This window comes from Aulostomus chinensis, chromosome 8 (genome assembly GCF_037954235.1).
Source record: "Aulostomus chinensis isolate RoL2024-O1b breed Wild chromosome 8, RoL_Achi_v1.0, whole genome shotgun sequence".
NCBI classification, from domain to species: Eukaryota; Metazoa; Chordata; class Actinopteri; order Syngnathiformes; family Aulostomidae; genus Aulostomus; species Aulostomus chinensis.
In genome coordinates this window covers 25,116,417-25,139,703 of record NC_141327.1, presented here as the reverse complement: position 1 = coordinate 25,139,703, position 23,287 = coordinate 25,116,417, and the positions used below count along the sequence as shown (strand labels likewise).

At 43.0% G+C, this 23,287-nt stretch overlaps 2 protein-coding genes across 3 annotated transcripts; both read right to left on the bottom strand.

Moving 5' to 3' along the window:
* Positions 1-1,080: 1,080 nt before the first annotated feature.
* On the bottom strand, positions 1,081-9,433 carry tnip2 (TNFAIP3 interacting protein 2). Of its 2 annotated transcripts, XM_086211898.1 has the most exons (7): positions 9,353-9,433; positions 4,678-4,994; positions 3,805-4,104; positions 3,528-3,617; positions 3,169-3,432; positions 2,502-2,618; positions 1,081-2,183 (listed from the first exon to the last, which is right to left on the bottom strand). In XM_086211898.1, exons 2-7 carry the CDS (start codon positions 4,990-4,992, stop codon positions 1,887-1,889), a joined length of 1,383 nt encoding a protein of 460 aa, XP_086068024.1. In that variant the 5' UTR covers positions 4,993-4,994; positions 9,353-9,433; the 3' UTR covers positions 1,081-1,886. The 2 variants fall into 2 exon arrangements, with proteins under 2 accessions (XP_086068024.1, XP_086068025.1); XM_086211899.1 differs by lacking the exon at positions 9,353-9,433 and having other exon boundaries at positions 1,083-2,180; positions 4,678-5,410.
* A 1,276-nt stretch (positions 9,434-10,709) lies between these two features.
* sfrp2 (secreted frizzled-related protein 2) lies at positions 10,710-12,164 on the bottom strand. Its single transcript, XM_086211900.1, has 3 exons — positions 11,559-12,164; positions 11,277-11,357; positions 10,710-11,014 (listed from the first exon to the last, which is right to left on the bottom strand). The coding sequence occupies exons 1-3, from the start codon at positions 12,082-12,084 to the stop codon at positions 10,710-10,712; spliced, it is 912 nt and encodes a 303-aa protein (XP_086068026.1). The 5' UTR covers positions 12,085-12,164.
* Between the last annotated feature and the right edge of the window lie 11,123 nt (positions 12,165-23,287).

Sequence of the window (23,287 nt, the reverse complement as noted above, 5' to 3'; positions counted from 1 at the left end):
GGTCGGGGGAAAGGTTCAACAAAGATGGATGGATGTTCTTCCTTTGCTGTAACAATCAAATAAATGTTTCATCTCAGCTGCTAAAATCATCGTAATTCAACAGGGCAGGAAGTGCTTTTAGAGGTATTTAGTCTTAAGTGACAGATATTTGTACTAATTGTCTTTATTGATCACAATACTGTCACTGAGAGTAGAAGGTACCCTCCACGCGGTTGTCAGTTAGCTTAGCTTAGCATAAACTTGCCATTGCTTCTACCTGTAGTAAATCTTTGCTTGGTGTTATCCGGGCTTTGCACTGAGCTAAGCTAAGCTAAGCTAGCCGCTCCTGCAAAGCTGCCACATCAAACTCTAAATCTTGCACAGCCGAGGAAGATACAGAGCAGTGGAGGATGGAATGAGGAATCCGTTGACTGCAGCAACACGAGCAACATGTTTACTGGTTAGAGTGTCATTTTTTTAGTTGAGGGAATCTTCTTATGTTAGTAAAACTCCGTCACTTTAAATGTGCAATTATGGTAAAGCAAGAATAGTCCGTGTTTCTTCACACATACAGTAAGTGGCTTCATTTTTTTTTTTTTTTTAGCGCACTGCTGTGGCCTACTTCCTTTTTTAAACAGGGGATATCCAACTTCCTGGTCTTACTACACCAAACTCATGACATCTGATGCACCAAATTACACTGTTGGCCTGTTTGTGTCAAAATGAGACTCCGGGGTGACTGACTACAGAATGTTTTAGTCACTGACTGATCTGCAGGCAGTTGTTGAGGTTTTGGATGTAACTCAAGCTGCCATCCCCGCTGGTCTCCTCAGTGCCGCGGTACTATTTGCTCCAGCCACACAACAGCTGGGAATCTGGCTGTCACAGGACAGCATGCCCATTCAGGCAACACTGGGAAGGGGTTTTCCACCGTGAGCGCGCACAAACTCACACACACGGCACTGAGGGACACACACACACACACACACACACACACACACACACGAGAAGACATGCGTACGTTAGGTAGCGTCAACAGTATTTGTGGTTTGGCTATGATCTGTAGTTACAGCTTGAGGCATGCAGTAATGAGACATCTTTAAAGTTATATAAATCACCATGAGATAACGTGTGGGTAAACAATATTTTATTACAAAAATAATGTGCCAGCTCCAAGAAAAACAGCACCATATTAAAAAAAACAAAAAGAAAAAAGAAAAGTTGTCAGTCTAGATGCAGTCTTTGTGTACACCGTTCAAAAACTTTTTATTCCTCCCAGTTGTAATGTGTTTAACATCTTTGACTCTCAAGAGTGTCGTGGCTTTGGCAAGAAGAAAAAGGCACATTTTTGTTGTTTTTTTAATCTGTACTAAAATAATTAGCCTTTTCCCATTATTTAGCATGAGAATAAATATAATTAATTATATATCTTAAATATGTTGAATATATATGAATACATCATTTACAGAACAGAAATGTATCCAAAATAAACATATAGCACCGCATTATCAACTACACGTAAAGATTCAAAATAAGAAGCTTATGAGCCACAATTTATTTTTGTTTTGGCTAAATTTCAAGAAAGTGCAACAGGTTTGTAATTTGCTGAGGTATATATTGATAAATTGCACTGACATTCACTTCCCTACCACAATAACCCGCTTTTACTGGACAAGACTCAGAACCTGACACTGATTTTTACATGCAGACTTAAGCAGGTTTGATGAACTAATTTCTCTTGCGACAGGGAAACTCTGGTTTGTTCAGTTTTGCTTCACCACGGACTAAACATCCTGTGTGGAGCCTTGCAGAATTGGTAACGCGGGTGATTTGCTGTTGTGTAGTGCTGCTCTTCAGTGTTCAGTAACTCTCGACAGGAGGCAACTGTCTTTGCAAAACGAGTCCGTTTATAGTGTGGCACACTCCTCACAATGGTTCAGGTACTCCACTGCATCCGTGTCATTGAACGTGGCGAGGCAACGCGGGCACTGCAACTCTGACATGCCGGGCCCTTCGTTCCAGCCGGGGTTCTGTGTTGTTGTAGCTGCTGCTGCTGCTGCTGCTGCTGCAGGTTGTTGCTGTGTCTCAGTGTTTGTCCTCAGGATGTGCTCTGCAGTGTCCCTGTGTCGCCTCGAGGAGATCCGGTGTCCGATGTGTACACGACACATGGGAACCACCTCTCTGGTTTCTCTGCTAGAGCCCTGCTGAAGATAGAGGTATAAATACCCCACTCTCAGACCGGTGCTGACCTCCACCATGCCAAACGTGACATTTTTAAAATGTGCAACTCTGCAATTTGAATTATAAGTCTGGAAATATTTCCCCAAAATTGAAAAAATGCTAGAATTCCTTCCCCAAGGCCCACATGATATTTCTGAGGAAGTTAATGAGAAATGTCCACTTTAATAAAAAACTTGAAATGTTACAGACGTTGAATCAGGATCCAGCTGGTTTTTGTGTGCTCCTGACAGCAATCACAAAACCTAACTGTGAGGAAGTAAGAGAAGTTAGTGAATGCCTACCTGTTTGTGTAGCTGCTGCTTCAGCTGATAAATCTGCTCTTTCAGGTCCTGAATGTGACCCTGCGCTCGCTCTCTGTCGGCTCGCTCTGACTTAAAATCCTCAGTGTAGATGAGGACCTGAGGAAGGAAGAGGTAACAGTCTGTATTTTTGTTTTGTTTTTTTGGTAGTTTAATCTAAATCAGTGGTTCGCAAACTTTCTTTCACGTGCGGGGAAAATGTTCATGAATTTGAACTTGTTTGGCGTCGGGCACTGCTGTTTCCGTGCACGCGGTTGCTATGCGACCGAGACACGCCAGTAGGTCTTAAAATCACGCGCATCGGAAAATCTCTCACTGTCGATGAGAAGAAAGCGTTGGCTCCTGCGACTCTGCGGTGGACAGTTGTGTTCATCCTCAGGAGCGCACAGGTTTCACAGATTCACCGCTGAGAACGTCTCCTCACACCACACACCGGGGCCTCTTGGCTCTTCCTCAGTCCAGCTGAATCCACATTCTAGGTAACTCGGGTCACATCTCCTCACCGTCGTGCGCCGTTTGTTGCTAACATTAGCAGGAGCGGGCGTATTGAGCTCCAACACTTGAGGGAGCTCGTACCGCGGTTTGAGAGTCATTGATCTAAACGATATGCGGGGCACGTGGGACACGCCGCCCTCCATGTAGCACCAACCTGTTGCTCCAGTGTCTGGATGCGCTCACGGCCTTGACGCCCCAACTCCTCCACTTCTCTTCCCAGTCTGGCACACTCGGCTATTTTGTCGTCCAGTAAACTGTTGAGTCTGGAAATCTCCTGATGAAGCAACCCGGTGCTGACGGAGCTCATCCTGGGCAACAAACCCTGCCCTGTGGTGTCCTTCAGCCGCTGGCACAAGCCTCGGATATAGTCTTCCCTGCTGGAATCGTACGTCTGCCATTGGGAATTCAGACCTTGAACCTAAAAGGAACGAGAATAATAAAAGGTCAGACCCTCTCCAGTTGGTTTCAGTTTCTCAAGAAAACACACCTGTTACGACGAGTGCGAACACTTACATAGGCCACCCGCTGCTTCAACTGTCGATTCTCCTCCTGAAGTTGACAAATTTGGCTGTTCACACTACTCCTGTCACGAGAATCAGTCACCTGAGGAAAGCAGAGGAAGGTAACTTACAACCATGCCTGCAAAAGTAGAAAAAAACACAACAAAACAACAAAAAACAGAGTAAACCCTGCCTTTATGAGAGTGACATCTAAACTGTTCAGGGTGTCTTGAGCACAAGCGAGGAATCATTCACTCTCTGGACCACAAACCATCCACCAGAACACACACCTCATTTGCCTCCTGCGGTACCTCCTCGTCCTCTCCTCCCTCAGTCTCCTTCTTCTTCTCCAGCCTGGCCAGCAGCTCCTGGCACACCTTCACAGTCGCGCCCAGCTGACCACGCAGCTGGTCAGCCTCCTCGGCCAGGGAGGTACAGAGGACTGCCCTGGTAGCCTCTGACCGCTCCCTCGCCTCAAGGGCCAAATGGAGCCTCTGGATCTCCTGGTCCTTCTTGTGGTCTGGCTGACACCTGACGTTCTCCAGCTCCAGCTCCTTCTCTTGGAGCTGCACATTCAGCCTCTGGATCTCCTGAGAGGGAGATGAAAGACACAACCTCATTAACCGTTTAGTTTGATTTTATATTCATGTGCAGTCATGTAAAGCAATGCTTGCTGCAGTCTTTTCATTAGGTCACATAACACCATTTATTGTGCACTACCGAGTTTAGTTCATTCAAAAGTAGTATAAATACTTCAAGGTAACAGGGATGCACAATCATATCACCAGGATACCTGCAGGTATTGGTCATTTTAAGAAGATTCCTGCCTATTTTTGTTTCCGTCTCCTCCTTTGCTTAATGGAGAGGGAACAATGCAGTAATTACATTTATTTATGATCCTTTTCAAAATTAAAAAAAAGTATTTTTCCACATTTAAATGTATAAAAACATCACATATGTTTGTTTTAGTACAACTAATTTCAACATTCTATCAGCTACATCAGGTTTAAAGTATCAGGATATTGGATATCGCGCAGGAAGAAAAAAATATACATATATCAGACATGCTTCCTGACGATGACAAGAGTATTAAAACACATATCTATCATTAGAATGCAGTTGTTTAAATGCTTATTGTTTCTGGGGGAATATTAAAAACATACCTCCGCCTGTCTGGACGCCTTGAACTCAGTTTCCTTTTCCTTCTGTTTCAGTTTGCAGATTTCTTTGCACAAACTCTCCAGCAAAGACTTGGAGGGGCCGACGACCACAGACTCGTTACCTCCTCCGGTCAAGCAGATCCTCTCGTACCGGGCCAACCTGGCTTTTAGATCTGTGATAATGTTGTCCTTCAAGAAAATCTGCTTGTTCAGAAGTTCCACCTCCTGTCTCGTCTCATGGTACAGAGTATTAAGCGTAGCGTAACTCCTCATTTTGTCTCTCAGCACGTCGTCGTCCGTGTTAAAACTGTTATCCATCGCTTAAGTGTATAACACAAAAAAGGAGAAAAAAAAAAAGAACAAGCCGTTTAATTGTCCAGCATTTGACAAGTCTACTTCTACCCTCGAGCCTCCAGGAGTGGACCAGTAAGCTCGCTCGTGGAGGGGTTTGGCAATACCCCCCAGCGCGACGCAGGGGAATTTCCTAGGGAACTTCCCCGCGGAATTTTTTGAGATTCGTCAAACTGAGCCTCTGTCTGCTTTCAATGATACACCGTCGATCATCGCCGCCGAAAGGTAAAGGGTTCTACAGCCTGTTGGCATAAATAATTTAAAAAACAACAAAAAAAAACAAACACACAACTTCTAAAAGTTAGCTTTAGGATAAAACATCAACAACACCAAATAGATTTAAGCTAGCTCCCACCAACGGCTAACACAGAAAACAGCGGTGATGCGTTGAGGGCCAACAGTAATATCAAGCTTCAAGAGAGAAAAGCAAACGTTACTACAATACAGTAATATAAAGTAGTATGACTCTGAAATGATTTTATCACATCAACGCTCATAAATTATCCAGGTTGGCACAACAAAAGTATAGCAATGTTTGCTATAGTACTATTTAGCCGTGCCCCCCCCCCCCCAAAAAAAAAGAAAAACAGTAATTTTGTGCTGGTTGTCCCGTAAACGACAAACTGCAAAATCCCCATACTTTACTGTCAATGTGTTCCTCCCGATTTTAATACATTCCCACAGTACCCGAACGTGTCATAGCTTTTCAATATTATGTAATTTAAACATTCGACAGCCAATATTGCGCAGTTATGGTCAGACCAAAATGTGTGTGGCTTTTTTTTTGTGTGTTTGTGTGTTTTATTTACAGTTATTATCCGTGATTCATTCATGTCTGAGCATTTTATTGGACAGACTTTCCCATGGGGTCTTTCTGCTCTCTGACATTGTGGAAACAGCAGAGTTGCATATTGAAACATTTAGTTGAAAAAAAAAATAGGCCTGTCACTTTGTCATTAGTGGAGTCGTAAGATTAGTTGACTTGTTAAGCAGTTAATATTCTATTAAAATAAAAAAAAAAAGATTAAATGAACAGAAATGTCAAAGTTTTGATGGTTCCAGTTTCTCCAGCGTGACGTTTCGGTGCCATCCCTTGTCTTTGTTTAGAATAAATTAAATGTTTTTTTTAAGTGTTTGTTGGACAAAACTATAGATTTGATTTACATCCTCTTGGGCTTTATAAAAAGACAATGTGATGTTTTTTTTGGGGGGGGGGGTTGTTTTGTTGTTTTCAAAGTTAAATTTTCACCTTAGGCTATCCGTGCTCATGGGGGAATTTGCTTGGACACCACAATACTTCCAGGTTACGCGAGTGTACACCACTGATGAACAACAACACACATCAAACCTGTGACACACATCATGACCCACTAACATGAAAAGTCAGAACAAAGTGGATTAGTGGATAGTGGATTAATCAATTGGAGTCGTTTTTCAAGGAAAAAGTCGAATTCCAGCTTATCAAATGGCAGTGTTTTCTGGTTTTGTAATCCCTCTTATGACTGTAAACTGAATATATTTAGAAAAAAGTGCTATTTAAGGATGTCTTTTTTTGGCTTGGTATTTTCCTTGCATTTGATAACCAAAACAATTAGTCAGTTGTGTAAAAAAAAAAAAAAAAGAACAAATAAGACACAGAAAAAAACTGACAAAAATAATCATTAATTGCAGTGATAAACAGAATGCAAGTCAGAATGGTAAAAAAAAAAAAAAAGAAAAGAAAAGAGAGAAAGTAAAACCAACATGGAACACGCAGCAGAAAGCCCTGTGAAAACCTGCCTGGCCTTTTTAACGTTGACGTCATTGCAGTTGATTTGTTCAGGCATTCACAGAGGAGACGCTTCATGTTTCTCCCACATTTGGGAGTAAGTGACCGATCCAGGTGGCCATATCCTGCGCTGCATCTCGTCTGACCTATCTGGCAGCAGAAATGCCAAAGCTGGAAGTCAGAAAGTGGGGCGGTGACGGTGAGTGGAGCGTCGGAGAGAGCCAAAGTTCTAGAGGGGTTGGAAAGGTGACGCTGGATCATTTACCGAGCCCCCATCAACGGTAGCACTGCATGTTCCGAGTGCTACTAGATCACCTGACAGTGGTTAAAGCTCAAATGTATGACCCATGGCCTGATACTGCAGTAATGCGCTGTACCTGTACCTGTACCTCCATGGTGAAGTATAGCCAGTCATAAATAGAGATTTGTTGACTTCTGCATCAGGTGTGACTTCCTGTTACTGCAAGCAGGAAATTAGCATTCTAGCTGATTTTGCAGATTTTAATTCTGCTGTTTCATTTGGCTTTTGTTCAAAGCGACACACGACACAAGCAAGATTTTAGTCTGGAGGGAAAAAGCAAGTACAACAAAGTGCTTCAAGTTTGATTGGCCGCAGGTGCTGCCATCTAGTGGCAGAAGAAGTGCCAGTTTTTGTTTTGTTTTGTTCATAGAATTTAACCAAAACTGACCACAACCACTAATTCAATATCAACAATATCTTTCAACATTCAACACATTCAGTATTCACTAAGAGCTGGGTCTTAAACCCTCTGACTCGTTCTACGCCTGAGGACAAAGAGGAGACGGGTCAGATTTAAGGGCCTCGGTGTTCCCTGAACAGTCGAGATTTCAGATGTCTCTTAAAAGTAGAAAGGGGCTCTGGGCATCGTGTGGAGTCGGGTTGTTCATTCCACCATTTGGGAACAACAGAGGAGAAGACTCTAGCTAGACAGATACACGGTGTCCCCAAAGTTGACCAACCCACGCCTCGGAGGGAGCCCCGTGAGTCACGCCGTGCGTGATAACGTTGAGTGGAAGTTTTCATCAAGCAGGTATATTTGAACACTTTCAATCTGACGAATGAGTCCACACACACACACACACACACACACACACACGTCATATCCCTGAGAGTGTCTCGAATGTGTTTTTGATGTATGCTTAAGGTCAAAATTACAATACTGTTTAAACCGTAGGTGCAAAGTTTGTAAAAAAAAAACAGTCTGTCGGGCAAGAGTCCCAGGTGTCTTACTGGGCCAGTGACATCACTAAGTCACATGTGAGCTATGAATCATTAAAATCACACGACAGACTTGGAACTCTTGAGTCACATGCATCAAGGTGTGAAGTGGTGAAAAGGTGGCATTTTAAAAAGGAAGTAATACACTGTTTGATGGGTCCCTTTCACTTCCTTCAGAAGGCACCCAGTCAACTTCTGCTGATAACTTGTCAGAAGCTCATGTGACTCTTTGTGTTTGGCCCAGAAATGTGGAAATGCAGCTGGGACTTCCCACCATAAGCAAAACTCTCCCCCCAAAGAGGTGAAAGGTCGTATTCTCCGACAGCGTAGTTTTATTTTGATGAGACAGTGCATAAGCCTTCAACTGGATACATCAGAGCCAAGTGTTGCAACACTTAGACCTGGAAGCGGTTTATTTTTATGTCCCAATGAACAACAAATTACAGTCTAAATTTATCAAGCAAAAATATCATGTTCTTTCTCCAGCTCAAGTGTGACAAGACGCTGTGTACTTATGAGAAGTTTTTCTTCATTATTACTGACCACCAGTAGGTAGCGCTGTTGAGACATGGAAACGCGTGTTAAAACCTTAGAACATTGGTTTCCTTAAGTCAGACAAATTTGACTCTTTATTTCACTGATGTTGAAACAGTACAGAATCCTTTCAAAACAAGTTATTGGCAGCTTTTAATAGCTGAAAACTTAATACAAGAATAAAAGACAGGACTTCATATTTACAAAGCAATACTTCAAAGTAATACTCCAAAATACTTTATATTGCACATACACACAACCACGTGATTATCTGCATTTAGCTCACCAAATTAACACTACAGCGTTAATAACTAAAAGCCAGTAAATATTAAAGCAGGAAGCTGGAGATGCAAACCAAAACTTCACATAAAAGTTCAAATGTCTTATGAAACTCTGAAGTAGAAAAATAGTTTGTCATATTGTGGTAGAAAAGTATGCAAGTGGCTTAAGTAAAAAAAAAAAAAAAGACTACAGAGAATATACCAAATTAAAATGTTGAACAGGAAGAGAATATAGCCAGCTATTTCTCATTTTTGCTTGAGAAAACCACAGGAATACAAAAAAAACAAACACAAATATTGTTTTGGCTTTGAACTTTGACACGTCACAGCTTCACTCAATATGCACGAAACATGATTAATGCAGTTCTGTAATGGAAGTTTATGAACTGGGACCAAACTGTCTTATGGAGCTCTGTCTCAGGCTATGACAACTTTGTCTTCCTGTCATGTAATTTGCTGTAATGACAAACATATCTAATTATAACTGAACTTTTTTTTTTTTACCTTTGAGGCAAAGCAGCTCAGCGTTTACCGATCGCAGCAGAACAGCAGCCAGCCAGGAATCATTTGCCAAACACTTTTTAATCCCGGACTCAAAGCTGTGCGAGCGTTGTGCTTGAACCGTGTCATTAGTGGCTTCTCCACACCTGGGACACCAGCTGAGTGCAATTCCCTGCAATTAACGAGGTGACAGCGAGGACAGCTCCCCAGGGAAACACGCTCGACCTGAAAAATGGCCTTTTGGAGAAGTTCAGTTGGTGCCAAATCAACTCAGTCAAGGGATGAACTTGTCAAAAAATATCACATGACTGCAATACAAGAACTTGTCTGTCTAGATTTGCAGCCTGTGTGTAGAACAGCCTGTTCCACTGAAGACCACCTGAAGGACGGCTGGTCCCACCGGTCCACTGCAACAACAATAGGAACCCTCTTGAGTCTCCTGAATGGCCACGTACGCGAGCCTGCAACAGCACCTCCAGAAACCTCCTAAAGGGGGGGCCCCTCTACAACCAAAGCTTGCATTTCAGAGCAGTGACCTGCTGCCGATGCTGTGAAGCTTCTTTATCGTTCTGGTTGTAAAACACGGCTAGGATGTTGCCAGTGGCTTTGGTAAAGCAACACAATACTCAAAAAGTGTATTTCCTTTCCTTCCTGCATCGCTTCTTTGTGACTCCACGATGCAGGAGGAACCGGCCACTAACAGCGGAACAGGAACACTTCACAATCGACCCAAATTCAAAACCTCAAGCACATCGTCTGTTATAATCCAAGACTTCTTTACGCAGCTCCGTAATCCACAAACCCTTTGTCGTGAAGCAAATGCAAACAACTGATGAGCGAGCGCAGATGAGCGCGAGTTAGTTGAGCTTGAATGCAGCAGCTGGTTGTGCTTGGCGCTACCGAACAAGCGCCGCGGTTATAATTTGTTTGTGGTTCACTGACAGCTCAGACATGGATTATACCAGATGAGGCACTCTGGAGTTTGCTTTCTCTCTGGGACCCCCAAAGAACCTAGACAACGATCCTGATTGTGTTTCGTACTCAGAAGAACGTGGCCAATCAGTGTTTTTAGCTACTTAAAGCTACATTATTGAAAATAGCGGAAGAACACTGGGTTTGTGAAAGTCCCTTCAAACTGCAGTCAGGGTTTAAAATGTTGATCAAATAAATATATTTCTCCACTTCAGGGTTAGAAAGGCCACGTCCTGTCTAACCTATTTTAAGAATGGAAAATTGAGGTTTGTGTCTAATATCAGGAGAACATTATGTTGGAATCCGGAGACGAATCTATGCAAACTGAGTGAAAGTGTCAACAGAGGAAGGGCTCAACAGTCACACATGCATCTTTGGTTTCCTTTTCTTAGCACTGCAGCTTACGGATGCTGCGGGAAATCCTCTTAAACTCACGCTGTCCCTTCTGCCAACGCTTCAGGGAGGTTATGACCAAATTGCCGTCCATCTTCTGGCCCATGACCAGATAGGCAGCGTTGATGTCGTTCATCTCCTCACAGATGCACTGCAGGCCGTCCTTCAGCCACAGCACCGTCTTCCTCAGGTCACGCTCTGTCACGCCGTTCAGCTTGTAGATGGTCTTGCTCTTTGTCTCCGGCACTATCTTGGTGTCGCCGTTGATGTAGGAGATCTCCTTGACTTTGATTTTTAGAGCTTATCAGAGGAAGAGAAGGAAAGAGAGAATAAGGAATGGAAAAAATTATTCTGCATACAGACTTTCTGGTCCAAATTAAAGCCACATGAGAAGCTTATGTCGTATTTACATATGGTTTGATGCTAAAACTGAAGTGAGGAGAGAAATTCTGGTCACAATACTTTGATTATACTTTTTGGAGTTGCATCTCCCCTCATGCTGCCTTCCTGACCCCTCGGCTCACTTTGAAAACTACTGCTAAAATGAAACAGTCGGACTTACCGAAGTCGTTTTTACACAGGTTGTCTACAATTTCGTTGTCATTTTCATCTGTTTCCTTGCAGGCGTCGCACACTCTGGGCACTAAAGCAGAAAGAACACTCGGTTAACAAGCTGCAAAATGATTAAAACACACACACATACATACACACAAACACACACTCCTCACAAAGTAATGCATGCTTGCAATCAGGAATATAAAGCATATAAACGGCCCACGGTGCTAAAATTAATGTAAGTTTATGGGTAAATGTGCATCGAAAGTGCAGTTTAATGAAACGCTACCCTCTTTGGTGACTGGCACAAAGTTGTCCATGCCTACAGGTGGTATGCACAAGTCATTGTCGAGTGGAAATCGATCGCAGTCCAACATCTTTGGCCAAGGGAAACCGAACGCGGACATGAGGGGCGCGCAACCTTGTTTGACGCTTTCGCACAGCGACCTGCACGGCTGGATGGGCTCGTCCAGATCATCCAGACACACAGGGGCGAAGAGGGAGCACAGGAACTTTCTTGTATCGGGATGGCATTGCTTCTGCACCAGCGGGATCCAAGACGAAGCTTGCTGCAGAACTTCATTCATGGTTTCGTGTCCGAGCAGGTTCGGGAGCCGCATGTCCGTGTACTCTATATCGTGGCACAGGAGCAGGTTTGCAGGAATGGGCTTGCAGTTATTCTTTTTGTAGAATAATTCATGCTGGCCAAAATTGTACAATCCGTGGATGGCTTCCATGCAGGGTAATATTACCACCCATATCAGTGTCAGTGCTGAAGTGAAGGCTCTCATGTTGACTAAAGCGTGCGTAAACATGAATTCAGAGGGTTTGAAGCATCAGCCAGCCTGGATGGAGCCTCTGTCAGTGACAAGCTCCCTCTGAAACAAGAGGTTTTCTTCCTGGCATGTCTGGGAGGAGTCTCTACACTGTGCGTAAAAACCTCTCTTCTCCATTCAGCACCCTCCCTGTATCAGGTGAACACTGAGGACAGATTTTAGTCTAACCGTTCTTGCTTGTTGGCCCTCCAGGTCACTCATTTTTGATCTCTAATTTAACCCATAGTATTTTATCACCACAACAGTTTCCCTCATTTCCCTCCCCTTGAGGAAATCATAAAAAAAAGTAGTCTGACATGTCTTCATTACGCACAAATCAACAAAAATATATCCTGACTGAAGCATTAACTCAGACCCATGCTGGAAATAGTCTGGAAATGTCAGAGGGGGCATTTAACTCTGTTCAGTGGAGCGTTAATTTTCCATGATTAGGAGAGCTGTGGTGAAATCCTCTGGGCAGGTCTGCAGGTTCAAGGCACATGGTGAAATATTGTTCACCCCGTTGTGAGAAGCAGACCTTCCCTCAGCACACCCTGGGGTGAAACCAAATCTGCCCCCCACAACAGACCTGGCTCTTATCCGCTCCCTGACCCCCTTGAGATCCAGCCTAGTGTGCAGACAGCAGAGTGGTTCTTCTCAGGCTTGACCTTGCTCTTCCTCTCCTGGAAAATAAGGGAGCGCTTCATTCTGGAGGGTGATGTTTGTGGTATTTCATGCGAAAAGGATTTCGATGAAGAAGACTTAAACTCGCTTGTTAATTCATTGGGTACACACACACACACACACACACACACATCAACCAATACAATATTAAACAACAGTCCTGCAGTAAATTTCTCCCCCAGGGTTCTTATAATGCTCAGTTTTAATGTAATGTGTTTGAGAGGTGGTATTAACAGTGCAGGTCCACCGCATCACAAATGAAAAAGAGCTGTGAAGTAAATCATCTCCTCTCCCGATAAAAACGGAACATTTGAATCCCAGTGAAGGCTGCAGGGCTGTTGTATTACACTACATCACTTTTATCTAGGTGTGTCATCGAGACCCCATGAGTGAATTGCATCAGTGCATTCCAGAACTGACAACTGACTTTCGCGGTGAAAAATGGAATAAGAATGTTCGACGACTTCTTTGTCAGATTTCCTCTACTGAAATGAAGAATAACCAAACTGAGTGGAGGGAGGCTAAAACTCCCAGAGGTTTCATCAACCAAATTTAGAGGGAAAATCTGATGAAAACTAATAAGAATTTTACACAAAAGACAAAGAATGATCCTAAATCGAAAACCTGAAGAGACGCATCGAGGCCCACCACAGAAGTCCAGGTAAATTCTCTGACAAAAACAAGACTAAAAATAGCGCACATAGTTGAGAAATTAAATATAATGACAACAGGCAAGGATGTTTTGACACAGAACTGAGATTAAGAAAGAGCCGCCACAGTTTGATTCCCATACTGTCACTGTGAAGGTCTGTCAGAAGGTCCGACTGCACCGCTCCCCTTCAGCAGCCCCTTAAATCACCCAGAAAGGTTATGAGTCACTTGTTTTAAGCGGTGGGCCAGGAAAAGGGATTTGAATCGAAAACACAGTTCGTTTATTTGCTCTGAATTAAACCTGCCATTAAAGTTTATAGCTCGACACATGCAAAAAATTTTAGCAGAACCGAACAAAGAGGATATTTTGGCAAAATGTCCATTTTCACTTGTTTTTCTTTCCATGTGAAAACAAGACAGAACTTTTAAGAACTTTTGGTTAAACTGGCGCGTGAGCAGTGAATTATCCGTTTTACACATCACATCTTGTGAACGTGACATTGACGTATATCACATTTTTGAGGCGATATTTATGTGGAGGTGGTCGTTACCTCAGCGCCACATCACCTTCATCATGCTCAGGTAAGCAGGTGTCATATTTAGTTTTTCAGAAAGAGGAAAATAAAAACCTTGAGATTTTTAAGTCATATTTTAGAAATAGACGAGCAATGTGACCAAGGAACCAGCTCGACTGAAAATGATGAGTTTACAGAGGAATCCTGGTGGGTTTGTTATGAGCGTCTCATTTTTTTTTTACACGATACAGTGATTAAAAAAACGTAGCTGGAGCAGTTGAAAGAGCAAAAAACTTCATCCAAGCCTGAAAGAATGAACAGCATCCTCGGAACCGACCAGCCCTTCCCTCTGTGTTAGAGCAACTTTATTGCAGGATGTGTTCATTCTTTCCAGTCTCCCTAGAAACCCTTCTATAGCCCTTTAGACCCCCTATTCACCTGGAACTGGACTCCCTTTTACTCAGCAGCCTGTAAGAAGAGCTGCAGGTCAGCTGGCTGAACGCTACCTGTGGCGTGGCGGGTCACATGCTCACCCTCGCCAACTGAACATGATCAGCTGTTAACAGACTCCCCGTTTGGGGTACACATGGAGAAAAGTCAAAGCCGTCTGTCCCGCATCCTTCAGTTCACGGCGTAAATGATGGGAGCCTGCAGTCTCACGATTGACTACAAGGCTTCATAGACGGTTCAGATTTGGGACTTGGGAAAGGTGTAAGCTGATCCTAGGCCTGGGTTTAAAGGCACACCAGCGGGTTCTCATTACAACTCTGTTTGGAAATGAGACACAGCTTGTCCGACCTAGCGGCCCACTTGTAGCCCAGTAACCCCTCATTCTTTCTCTGTCTGCAACTCTCCACCCTTTTCCTTCCTCCATTTAAAAAAAAAAAAAAGAAGAAGAAGAGAAGAATCAGGGGGTTAGGCTCAAGTCACAATCAATTAGAGGATGTATGGTGCAGGTTCAAAAGAATGTCAAACGCCCCCCAGAAATGTCGGAGGAATCAATTTATTGGATGTTCACGAGGACAATAAAAACATTTAGGGCTGCTATTAAGGAAATCAAAGACTCTCTAAATATTCCTATTTACTCTTCCTTTTTGTTATTGTCGGCAGATTCTACGAAAACACCGAAATTGATGAATTGTATCAACCAGGACAGTGTGGCCAAGTTTCCTCTGCGCTATTTGACCTTATTGTTTTCCCAAACTGTTATTCTACATAAATGAGACTCGCTGGGGGAAATATTCCTTCAACAATGATGCCTTATTTCCTTTAAAGTCACCTCATTCTGTTCTGTAAATACACACCGGCGCACCAAGTACCCATTAATCCATGGACCACAATTGTCAAGAAGAAATTGACTTTTGTTTGAGACAACTATTTTGGGAAACCGATTTTAAATTCTAGGAATTTATTACTTGTAAACTAAAAGGATTTATGTCTGAGGAACAAATGTCCCTTGAGGCCGACACACAGATTTTGTTTTCAGCTTCAGATGGGTTTTTTTTTTTCCTTTGGTTGTTTTTTTTTTTTTTTTTTGTATTTTAGCAAGCAACTACAGTTCAGGTAGACTGAATATCTGTTTTTGAACGCACAACTGGTGCATGAGTAACCAATTTGGATCTGGGTACATTCCCTGAAGCGTGCATCTTTTTGAACCGCTGAAATGTGAATCGACTGACTTGTTCATGTCACGAAGTTAACAAGCTGTGCCGTCAGTTGAACAAACTCCAACGAGGGTCATATGTTTTTGCTTTTTTTTTGTGTTTTTTTTCATTTAGCTCAAATCAACAACACGTCCTTGTAACTTTGAATGCCAAGTGAGAGTTGAGGTTGATACTCAGAACGCCGTCCTGAAGAGCGCTACTGAGCTTTGTTAACATCGGTCACGCCCTCTACATTGATATTTAGGGAATTTAAAAAAAAAAAAAATCTAAGAGTCTCTGTAGGTCGTCAGAGCTCAGGCCTTTCTGGTGTCATCATCCAGGCCTGACGTACACGGTTAGCTTTACATGGCCACATGAACAACTTTTCTGGAGTAAGAGAATACAGTGACAGTCATACACATATTAGAGATGTATGCATTCTACCATAGAAGTGGACAAATATAGTCTGTAGTGGCTAAAAAGTCATCTGTGAATGCAATAATGAAGCAGGATTATCTCAGGTTAATGGGCCAGACGTGCACGTGTCGTTACGTGGCTGACAATAACTTGCGTACAGCGATGTTCAGCGTTTGAAGGCAGTTACGTATTTAGTTGACCTCAAAACGTTGCCGTTGTACTATAAAGCAAAGTGCAGAGCCGGGCAGTTTTAGGCTTGCAGGATTTCCGTGGATCAGTGTGACAAGCAGATCCTTCTGTAGGGGCGTTGCCCTTTGACCCCTGACCGATAGTGAAGCCAGAAGACTCACACTGTGAAGGGCTCTCAGAGATATTTTACAGCTCAGACCAAAGTACAGGCAGCTCTCCCGTCACAGAAGTGTTTTCTCAATGACCTGTACCTGATCTCCACCCCATGTGGATAGGGGCACCCCACAGTCCTGCCCCTCACCACCTTCACACATTCCTCACGCAAGGGATACTGCTGTTTTCTCCTCAGCGGCTACATGATGGTATACTAATTTGTGGAGGGCGAGACAAAAGTTAAAAAACAAACAAAACACAAAAGACACATTCGTGTGTTTTTTTTTTCTTTTTTGTCTCCTCTGATTGCAAATTGAAGATAAAACGGTTGATATTTCTTTTGTCGTTTATCACATTTATTTATTTCATTTATTTGTCTTTCACAGGATAGAGATGGTTTCCCGTCTTTGTCTGCAAGAACGCATCGTACTGCACTTTCAGATGATGATGTGCTGTTTGGCCTGGAGGAGGTTAATTAACTGAAACGTATTTCATCACGTAGCTCATTGTTCCTGACTATTTACTAAAGTTACATCAGGTTAATGTTTTCAGTGGCGTTTGTCTGTGTGTTTGTTAGCTGGATTCCATCATTTGGCGGAGGGGTGTAGTATCAGCAAACTCTGGAGCAGATCTACAGCGATAATCATGTTTATTTCTGTTGGGTTTGTCTGAGTTCGCCTTGGTGGAGGTGTGCGCCCTCTGTGTCCCTCCTTGGTGTTTATGTAGGTAGATGTCGGTTCTTTTCTGGAGAACTGATTTCCAATTCACGGTAACGTGATATTTAGAAACAAAAATTCCCTGACAGCGCCTCAAATTCATTCACTTCAAAAAAAATTTTTTTTTCAAAAATCCTTACCGCAACAAATTAACACTCTGGCAAAAGTCATGGCTCATTTGCCTTTTGACAGTTTGTGTTGTGAAACGTGATCTCACATCCCCTCATTATAAGAATCAGGGGGAGTTTGACGGCAAAAAAAAAGGACCCCCACCCCCCACCCACCACCCTCTTTAATTTTAGTGTAGCAGCGGGTAAGTAAGCGACCCACAATGACCTCTAGAATACCAGACGCTGGCTCAAGTGTAAATAAAGGTTTGGTATCCATTCACAGTTGTGACACCACAACAGGGACGCGTTTTGTTTAGAGGGAAACAAACTTTACACCGTGTCAGCACAAACTCTCAACGACCTCGGCTCGCTGGTTCAACTTTTTTAAACTTCACCAGCTTTTAAACATGAAACAGGATTCCACAGTAGTCGCTTGCAGTTTCAAGACACGACCAAACCATCAAAATATAATTATCTCAGACAAAACCTTGGGTTGTACAAAACACAGGGCTCCAGAAAAATCAGTTTTTCATTTCCACGCTGATGTTTTGTTTTTGTTTTTTTTTAATTCTTATTCGACAAATTGTTTGATTTTCAAGTGTGACCAACAACTCCAGTAAATGTAATTAAGAATAATTTTATCCAGATACCACTGACCTGCCAAAAACTGCAGACATGAACGTGTAGACGGAGTTCTCTAGGGAACCTGAATGTGCTGTGGAATGTCACTAGATAAGACAAGAGGGGAAAACCTGCATGAAAAATGTTGGTTTTATTTAAATACTTATTTACTTTATGTGTGTTTGCGCGATCATTTTTATTTTAACTGAATTTTAAGGACTAATCTTGAAAAGCAAACAGAGAAGCTAGTTATGCAACACCGGGTCAGTTAACCACAACAGTACAAGAATGACATTTTTGCTCTCTTAACTTTACAAAGGTGTATTTACATACAGCCTGGAATTACAACGTACAAGCTGAATTCATACTGGTGCTTTGAAAACCGCCATAACCGCCTCGAAGTTACTGCGTAGTATCATACATGCTCTCATGTATCGGTTAGGGTTGATAGCGGGAAGTATTTCTCCTGTCCTGTATTCAGCAATTGGGGAGTTTAACGGGTGTAACTAAAAAGCTGCTTTTGGTAGGTGGGCTGAAAACTTCCCCATCAAAAGGACAACAAGGACGAAGTAAAAAAAAAAACCCTGTTGTCTGCCATCAGATTTGACCTCCGTGCAACATCTCCCAGAAGCAGTAACCAAATATTTGAAGCGATATTTTCATCAAATCGTCTTGTTTGAATTTGTGATTTTTCTTCTTCTCTCTGCATGACTTCTCCCCATTTTTGGAAAAAAACGCGAGTCAAATGGAGATTGATGATGACCAACAGCCAAACTATCAAAGCACGTCCAGGATTATCTCGTGAAGGTACAAGTGTTCTTTATTCAGCTCTATGCTCAATACTGCACTTTTATTTGAGATAAAAACTGTTTATGTTCTACGCTTGATGTGACCGGCTGTGAGCCGCTATGCAGCTCAATGACCAGGACTCTGCTGCCTGGAATTCTGCTGCGCACCGTGTAAACATGCAGCGATGCAGTGATAACCAAATCAGACTTAGTTAGTCTGGGACACGATTACAGGACCTGCAAAGTTTAGGGAGCCTCAGTCATCCTGGCTAATAGATTTGTAGTGTTCTCAGTTTAATCTGTCCAAGAAACAAGGCTCTGAAATGTCAGAAACAACTTTTAAATCAGGCGGCACGGTGGTGCAGTGGTTAGCAAACACCAAGAAGGTTCAGGGTTCGAGTCCCAGCTCGGGCACAGGATCTTTCTGTGTGGAGCCTGCATGTTCTCCCTGTTCCTGTGTGGGTTCTCTCTGGTACTCCAGCTTCCTCCCACAGTCCAAAGACATCAAGAGGGGACGAGGCTGATTGATACTCTAAATTGACTGTAGGTGTGACTGTGAGTGTGAATGGCTGTCTGTCTCTATGTGTTGGCCCTGTGATGGACTGGTGACCTGTCCAGGGGGACACCCGCCTCTCGCCTGAAAGCCGCTGGGATAGGCTCCACCCCCCCCGCAACCCTGAACAGGAATAAGCGGAAGAAAATGGAATGGAACTTTTAAATTATTTCCCTGCTCTTTTTTTATTCTATATTCAGGACTTTCCATGCAGCCGAGTGCTAACATCAACAGATGTTATGGAGGAGCTCTTTCTACACTTATGGCTGAGCTACTTACTCATCAGTCAGACCAGCAGCTCTGCTAAAGTGTCCCACTCCCTTCAGCGCACAGGCCTGTTCATCTGTTTCATGCAGCTACTGAAGATGTTCTCAGTTCTGCGTCATGGTTTCATATACTGTCTGGGATTCTTATTTAATTGGGCTGTAAATTTATTTTATAGCTACTTTCCTAAAGTACACATTCTCCCCTCAGCAGAGTTAAATGCTTCTGTAAAGGTGCCAGCAGTGAGAAGCTTAATAGACCCACCAACATGTTATCATTGCTTTCCTGTTGTTTTCATATATGGAAGGAAACGTGCACTTAATCCACCGATCCGATGAAGGTTTGGAATTGACAGCCCATCACTATTTTCAAGACACACCCACGAGAGAACATGTTCCTACCGACTTAAGGCTGGTTTATGAATGCTCACCATTCTTAACATTTATAATACAATTACATCTCCACAACACTCGTCAGGTTTCTTGGCCACTTTGTTGAGTTTTGTTTTTTTTCCCCATCTACTTCAGACTGAGGTGATTATTTTGAAAAAAAAGTTACATTCGTTGAAATTTTGGCAAAAAAGAGCTCAGACATTGTCGGAGGTGGTGTAGGAAGCGGACCAGTCGGTTGTCAGTCCTTTACAGTACAGCATCTGTCCTTGTGTGTTTGTGTGGAGGCAGATGGAACAAGCCTGAGGCGTAGCACATTAAACCTGCGGAGTCCTGCTGAGAGGAGGAGGAAAAGACCCAGAGTTATCTTAAACTCATTCAGCAGACACGGCTCCGCACACTCACATAAAAACCTGGCTTCCCATTTACTAGATGATGGTTCCCCTTTTAACGCTGAGGGCTTCTCCAACCAAAAACATCCAACAAAACCACCTCCTCCCTCGTGCTTCTGCTGCAACCGTTTAGCATTCTGGTCGCATTTGTTGCAGGGAGATGAAACAGAAGCTGTTTCAGAGCATCATCCCTGCACCACAAGGCACTGTCGCACATGACCAGAAAGTAAACATAGACATGCTTATCGCTCACAGTGGTGCTTAATTCAATATTCTCCGAATCTTTTGCTTGACAGTTGTGGTAAAATTATGGTGATGACGCAAAACCAAGTTACTGTATTCCAGCTAAAACACCGTCCCGGCCCTGCCTCTTAGTGCCAGAAGTTACATATGCCCTATCAGATGACACATCCAGTGTATACAAGCTTAAACACTGAATTTATTCTAATCCATTCCATGCATAATGTCTGGGTTTTAAGGCTGCTCTTCCAACTGGATTTGTTAGCATGAAGAGACAAACTTGCTTAGCATCAAGATTATGAGACTGCTTTGTTTGGCTCATCTGTTGAAGGGACATTAAAGCCTCTGTTCTTCTGCCAAAGGAGTAGAATAATGACAGATACCACCGCTTAGAAGAAATGTTAAACCAAAATTTGGATTGTAAAAAGAAAGAGAAAAAAAGACAACTGATTTTGAATGGTTTTATAAAAAAGTGTTTTTGTGTTCCAAGTACTCAGCGATAGGTGTCTTGAGCTCAGACAGATATTTTTTATTTGTCCTCCTATACAACTTCTTTTTTGAGTTCAAAATACAGAAAGAACAGGCCACATATGAGACTAAGTAGAGGCTAATGGTGACGAATGGCTAACAGCCACAAAACAACCGTGCAACTGGCCAAAAAAATGTCAGTTTATAAGTTCCCAACTCGCATCGTCCGGTGTGATCGCTGACTTCCCCGTGCAGAAATATGCTATAAATAAAAGAAAATAGTCACCATTAGCTTCAAGCTAAATATACAAACCCTTTTCTTTCTTCTGGAGTCACAAGCAAGAAACGCAGGAGTAAAAAAGGAATTTGTGAGCTCAAGACACCCGTTCAAGAGCAACAACAACAACAACAACACCTTTTTGAATTAAGAATCACTTTAAAACCTCCCGGTGGACATGACAGCACCAATCTCACATCTCATCAATCAAGAGAGCAAGTATTTCACAAATGTGTGAAATGATTTCTTTGGACCATATTTCTTTCTGTGTGGGCCATCTTTACATTGAAATGTACATTTACCATCTTTGTGGAATCAGCAACTGAACTTGCTCGTGTTTCAGGGAAGAAGGTGAACAACCAGGCTACTAAACTCTCTCGTTCACCGTATGGAAGCAGTACAAGCAGCAAGTTTCTTCTCTTTGCTTCTCGGTTTGCCTCTGGTTCTCCGTGTATATAAAACATACTCAAAATGTCCCTCTTTCTATGTTTTTGAATTGCACTGCCACATTAAGAAACACTGACAGTCATATTTCTTGTGTATGCCAGTAAACTAAATAGTTTAAATGCTCTCATACTTTATGCTTCTTCACTATATTATCCTCAAAGAGAACAAATAAAATGAGCTCCACATGGGACGCTGAACTTAGGCCTGCACGACCACTTTCATAGGCAATGACACACACACACACACACACACACACACACACACACACACACACACACACACACACACACACACACACGCTCACAGTAGGCGTTTGCTTCTCTCTCCCACATCTGTGTCTATGACCCTAATTGTTTAATACCTCCCTCCAAGTCCGATGCAGATGATGCCCTGTTTGTGCATCATCTGCATCGGCAGGGCCATCAAAATCCGCCGCGGCCTCTCGACCCTGAGCTAACTTTGGTCAGTGGAGGAAGTTAAACTGTACTTCACATGGTTGTTGTTGTTTCTGAATTTTGTGTGTGCAAACAGAAATGCTAAAGCCTCTTCAGGCTGTGGAAAACTGGCAAATTTTTTAATGTTCTCTGTTTTGTTTTGTTTTTTTTTGCAGTTCTGTATTTAATCGTCTGTCTACAAAAGCGTTTCTTGTTTGTTGAGGAGGGCAAACACCAGTACTCAGAGCTGGCACCGATGGAAAGATCGACACTGGTGCTGGGGTCATTTTTAACCCATTGTGTTCAAAGTTTATCTTAATGACACACACTCAGGGACACCCCAGGGGAAAGAGGAAGAAAGGTTGGAAAAACTTGACCCTAAAGTTGTTTGATCCCCTTTAATCTTCAGATGTCCTCAAAGACAAAAATGGATGGACTCTTTTTGGACTAGAGGGGAGGAAAGCTGTCATTGCCACCTCATCTAGGCTTTGTCAGATGCAGCCATTTGAACCTGAGGTTGGGACATAAATCTCCACCGTAGGTCTGGTCTGGACATTCTGTTCCCAGATGGTGCCTCCCCTGCTGCGGACTGTGTCCCAAAGGGGCCTGGCATCTTAGTCAGACCGATCCATCACAGCAGCAAATCCAGCAACTTGTACTGGGACTGGAGGCCCCAGCGGGGGAGCACCTGCCCCCTTGTTTTCAGCCTGTGGCTAAAACAACCCCACCAACAGTCTTGAGCCCAATTCATCTGCTGGTGCTTTCCTGAAGGGGTTAGAGGTCATTGGAGGGTGTGAGACAGCTTTGCATGTTCAGAGACACTCTTTTAGAGTGTCATTCACACTTGAGTCTGTGGTGACATCTATTAGGCCGCATATGACAGAGGGGTCAAAGGTTGAGATATTGTAAATGTCAACAGAAGGCCACACAAGCTTCCCAAGAAACATGAAAACAATCAGTAATGTAAACAAACCAAGGCCATGACTTTTTCTTGCATACCGGTACTTCTTACAAGCTGCCAGTGTTCTGGAACTGCAGTACCCAGAGGCACTGATCATGACATCAGCTGAAATGAGTGTTGCAGCTCAAGGTCTTGAGTCAGACTTTAGTCTTCACTGGCGTTGTTGTTGACGTCGTACACTTAGCTGTGATAGCGGCGGGTGTTTAGCGGATGTTACACGGAAAGGCCCTCTTTGCTGGAGTGGCCCTAACGTTGGCCTGCTGGTCCTACACGTAGTTCTGGTTCTGGTTG

What these genes read in the sequence shown, in the direction of transcription:
- tnip2 (XM_086211898.1), bottom strand. Translation starts at nt 4,992, where the DNA reads ATGGATAACAGTTTTAACACGGACGACGACGTGCTGAGAGACAAAATG. An exon ending in AGGCGTCCAGACAGGCGGAG is followed by an intron (nt 4,105 to 4,677) that starts GTATGTTTTTAA and finishes TCTCCCTCTCAG; the next exon opens with GAGATCCAGAGGCTGAATGT. An exon ending in TGAAGCAGCGGGTGGCCTAT is followed by an intron (nt 3,433 to 3,527) that starts GTAAGTGTTCGC and finishes CGTTCCTTTTAG; the next exon opens with GTTCAAGGTCTGAATTCCCA.
- sfrp2 (XM_086211900.1), bottom strand. Translation starts at nt 12,084, where the DNA reads ATGTTTACGCACGCTTTAGTCAACATGAGAGCCTTCACTTCAGCACTG. An exon ending in TGTGCCAGTCACCAAAGAGG is followed by an intron (nt 11,358 to 11,558) that starts GTAGCGTTTCAT and finishes TTTCTGCTTTAG; the next exon opens with TGCCCAGAGTGTGCGACGCC. An exon ending in CCTGTGTAAAAACGACTTCG is followed by an intron (nt 11,015 to 11,276) that starts GTAAGTCCGACT and finishes TCCTCTGATAAG; the next exon opens with CTCTAAAAATCAAAGTCAAG.